Below are 4,231 nucleotides of genomic sequence, written 5' to 3'. Positions count from 1 at the left end.
CGTCCGATCCTGCCATCGGAGCTTCCGAAGATCCTGATCTGCCACGTGTCAAAATATCACTTGTTGACTCCGGATAGGGGTGATCGGAGCTTTCGGTCCTGATCGGAGCTTCCGATCCAACCACACGTCATGGATGATGTAATATCGATCGGTGCCTCCGATCGCTCATCGGAGCTTCCGATCCCGATCGGAGCTTCCGATCGTCCCTTCGGAGCTTCCGATCCGTCCAATCCCCAATTTATTTAATTAGCATTAATCCTTTAATTACTCAATTAGGGTACGGGCTACTACAGGAAGCTCCGATCAGGATCGGAAGTTCCGATCACCCCCATCCGAAGTCAACCAGTGATATTTTGACACGTGGCAGATTAGGATCTTCGAAGGCTCCGATGGCAGGATCGGACGTTCCGATCGAGGTTCGGACGTTCCGATCGAGGATCGGAAGTTCCGATCGTTGTCTATAAATAGAGGGCCGAGGCTTCATTTCCAATTGCCAATTCCGAGTATTCCCTCTCCTTTCTAGTCTATTCGAGTTGTTCTAGCCTTCCTAGGCTTGACCCGAGAGTCGTCGAGGCGTTCGATAGTCATAGCGGAGTTGTGCCCAAGTTCTGGAGGCATCGACATCAAAGGGCTAACGACAGACGAAGGTATAGCTTTTTCTTCCTATAAATATTTAGGAGTATGCAATAGCTTAGTTAAGGCTTTTAGAGCACTTTAATGATAGTAGTATCATTTGGCAGTGTAGAGCAGACTATAGGCGTGGACCTAGATTTGGTAGAGCTTGCACTGTTTTGAGGTACGAAAGTACTGTTCGAGATATCCTGACTGAGTATGCATGTATTATGTGACTGCATGGTTTATATGTCATTGATTTATGCTGCATTCATTTGCATACTGAGCTATCTCCTTCGAGATGTCTGTTAGTATGGTTTTTCCCTATCCTGTTAGTGGTTGGACTTCCATCGATTTGGGTCCGGCATATCCACTTGTATTATGGTATGGGAGCCACCTCCTGAAGCGACGGCACAGCGTGCTACATACCAGGGCCCGGTCTGTCTCTGTTATCTGATCCTTGACCTCGAGTTTATAGGGAGTTCACTTTGCATGCATGTATACTCATACTCTCGTACTAAGCGTTTTATGCTCACGTCTCGTACTCTGTGATTCTGGACACCCTATTTCATGGGGCAGGTTTGCGATTGGACGAGGCGGGTGGATCCAAGAGGGGCTAGTCAGTGGTTGACCAGCTGGAGCTTCGTCTAGGTTTTATTTCTGTTGTTTTGATGTTAATACAGCTATTCGATTTGGTTGTATATTATTTGGATAAATTACAGATTCCTTTACTTGGGATTGTATAACGTTATGGTTTCCACAGTTTTATTCTGATATCTGTTTAATTAAGTTAATTGCATGCCTAAGTTCTGTTAGTAGGTGATTCGGGTAAGGGTCACTACAGTTCAGCTTCGACCCATTTGGTGAAATAATCCACAGCAACTATCAGAAATTTTCTTTGCCTTGTAGCAGGAGGAAAATGACCAACCAAATCCATTACCCATTGAGCAAAAGGTAAAGGACTTTCCAGGGGCTGTATGATTATAGCCGGCTGGTGATGGAAGTTAGCATGCTCTTGACATGCGTGACAATGTTTTGCTAACTCAATAGCGTCTTGCTTCATCGTTGGCCAAAAATATCCTTAGCATAATGCTTTCCCCGCGAGAGCTCTGTCGGCTAAGTGATTCCCACAAATTCCTTCATGAATTTCACGGAGCACATAGTTTCCTTTGGCTGGTGTTAGACACTTTAGGTACGGTGAAGATAAACCTCTTTTATACAGTTCTCCATCAATGATCGTGAACCGAGCAGCTCGAACTCTAAGTTTTCGAGCTTCTACTTGGTTAACGGGTAGGTTACCCCGCATCAAATAGTCGATTATTTCATCTTTCCAACTATGTTCTTCGCTGTCAGCACAGAAGATCGTAACATCATTTCGATCAGTTTCTTCTTTGCCATATGTTAGGAATGTAATTTTCCTACTATCAATGTTAGCCAAGGAGCTTGCTAACTTGGCGAGACAGTCTGCTGACTCATTTTCCCCTCTAGGTATCTGCTTTATATCATAGTTGTCTAAACGCGAGAGAAGTTCATTCACTTGAGTGAGGTATTTAAGCATTTTATCTTCTTTCGCTTCATAATTTCCATTAATCTGACTGACGAAAGTTGGGAGTCACTGTGTATCGTGTGACGCCCGGGGCTGAAGAGGCAGGGAGTGATTGCCGGTGCCAAGAGGTTGCACGGACAATGAGCGGCTCATGGTAGGCTTCTAGGCGGAGGGAGACATGAATGAACCGATCCCGTGCCAGAATGAGAGGGATTCTGAGGCTGTGTAAGTATGGGACTACATGGTTGAGGAGAGCTTAAAAAGATTTCATATGTACTATTCATATCAAAAAGGTACATCTTCTTTTCGGAAGCTCATCACATAAGAACTCCAAAGTTAAGCGTGCTTGACTTGGGGAAATTATAGGATGGGTGACCCCCTGGGAAGTTTCTCAGGGTGCGTGTAAGTGAGGACAAAAGCACGCTGAAAAGACCCGTCTTGATACAGTGGGTCATTACAAATGGTATCAAAGCAGACCTCTCTTAGTACGGTATGGTTCGAGGACGAACCAAGCGGAAGCTGATGGGCATGTGACGCCCGGGGCTGAAGAGGCAGGGAGTGATCGCCGGTGCCAAGAGGTTGCACGGACAATGAGCGGCTCCTGGTAGGATTCTAGGCGGAGGGAGACATAAATGAACCGATCCAGTGCCGGAATGAGAGGGATTCTGAGACTGTGTAGGTATGGGACTACATGGTTGAGGAGAGCTTAAAAAGATTTCATATGTACTATTCATATCAAGAAGGTGCATCTTCTTTTCGGAAGTTCATCACATAAGAACTCCAAAGTTAAGCGTGCTTTACTTGAGGAAATTATAGGATGGGTGACCCCCTGAAAAGTTTCTCAGGGTGCGTGTAAGTGAGGACAAAAGCACGCTGAAAAGACTCATCTTGATACAGTGGGTCGTTACATATCGTCAGTATTTCTGCTCCGACCGACAGAGCAAATTTAATTCCCATGATGAAAGCTTCATATTCTGCCTCATTATTCGTTGCAGGGAATAGAAATTTGATGGCATATTGAAATTTATCTCCCTGTGGGCTCTCCACAACTATACCTGCACCGCTTCCTGTAGAGGTCGATGACCCATCGACATAAACCATCCATGTCTGGGTGGAGCTTTCTTCTTGAGTTACTGTCATCTCTACTAGAAAATCAGCCAGAATTTGTGCTTTAATCGCTGGACGCGGGCGATATTCAATTCCATATTGGCTCAATTCAATAGCCCAATTAACCATTCTTCCTGATGCTTTAGGACTCGAGATAATTTGTTTGAGAGGATGATTGGTGAGTACAATTATTGGATGAGACTGAAAGTAAGAACGTAGTTTTCTTGCTGCAGTTACCAAAGCCAGTGCCAGTTTCTCGATCTTTGTATATCTTAATTCTGCTCCGTGTAAAGTTCGGCTGATATAGTACACTGGTTTGTGCTCACGTCCTACTTCAGATACCAATACTGCACTTACCGCCTCCGCAGATATTGCTAGATAAATCAGCAGGGTGTCACCCTCCTTTGGTTTTACAAACAACGGCAGAGAGGTCAGATGTCTTTTCAACTCGTCAAATGCTTGCTGACACTCTTATGTCCATCGAAAACCTTTTCCACTCCTCAACAGTTTGAAGAATGGTAGCCCCTTGTCTGCAGATCTTGAAATAAATCGGTTGAGGGCGGCCAAACGTCCTGTTAATTCCTGGATGCCTTTCACACTTTTTGGAGGATTCATGTTCAAAATTGCTTTAATTTTTTCAGGGTTGGCCTCTATTCCTCATTCTGACACCATGTAACCAAGGAATTTGCCTCCTCGTACACCAAAAGTGCATTTGTCCGGATTGAGCTTCATCCTATATTTTTTGAGTATACTGAAGCATTCCCCAAGATCTTTCAAGTGATTAGATGCTTGGGTACTTTTGACGAGCATGTCGTCTATATAAACTTCCATGTTATGTCCGATCAAGCGTTCGAACATGGTATTTACCAAACGTTGATAGGTAGCTCCAGCATTCTTCAGCCCAAACGGCATAACATCATAGAAATAAATCCCCCTATCGGTGATGAAACTTGCTTTTTCTTGGTC

General features: G+C 44.5%; 1 protein-coding gene across 1 annotated transcript; it reads right to left on the bottom strand.

Annotated features, from left to right (window-relative positions):
• Positions 1-1,693: 1,693 nt before the first annotated feature.
• Positions 1,694-3,880, bottom strand: LOC140888963 (uncharacterized). The gene is made up of 3 exons (XM_073296656.1): positions 3,754-3,880; positions 3,092-3,639; positions 1,694-2,203 (listed from the first exon to the last, which is right to left on the bottom strand). The coding sequence occupies exons 1-3, from the start codon at positions 3,878-3,880 to the stop codon at positions 1,694-1,696; spliced, it is 1,185 nt and encodes a 394-aa protein (XP_073152757.1).
• Between the last annotated feature and the right edge of the window lie 351 nt (positions 3,881-4,231).

The sequence above is a fragment of the Henckelia pumila genome, chromosome 3 (assembly GCF_033568475.1).
Source record: "Henckelia pumila isolate YLH828 chromosome 3, ASM3356847v2, whole genome shotgun sequence".
Lineage (NCBI taxonomy): Eukaryota > Viridiplantae > Streptophyta > Magnoliopsida > Lamiales > Gesneriaceae > Henckelia > Henckelia pumila.
This window is presented reverse-complemented; position numbering and strand designations above follow the sequence as displayed.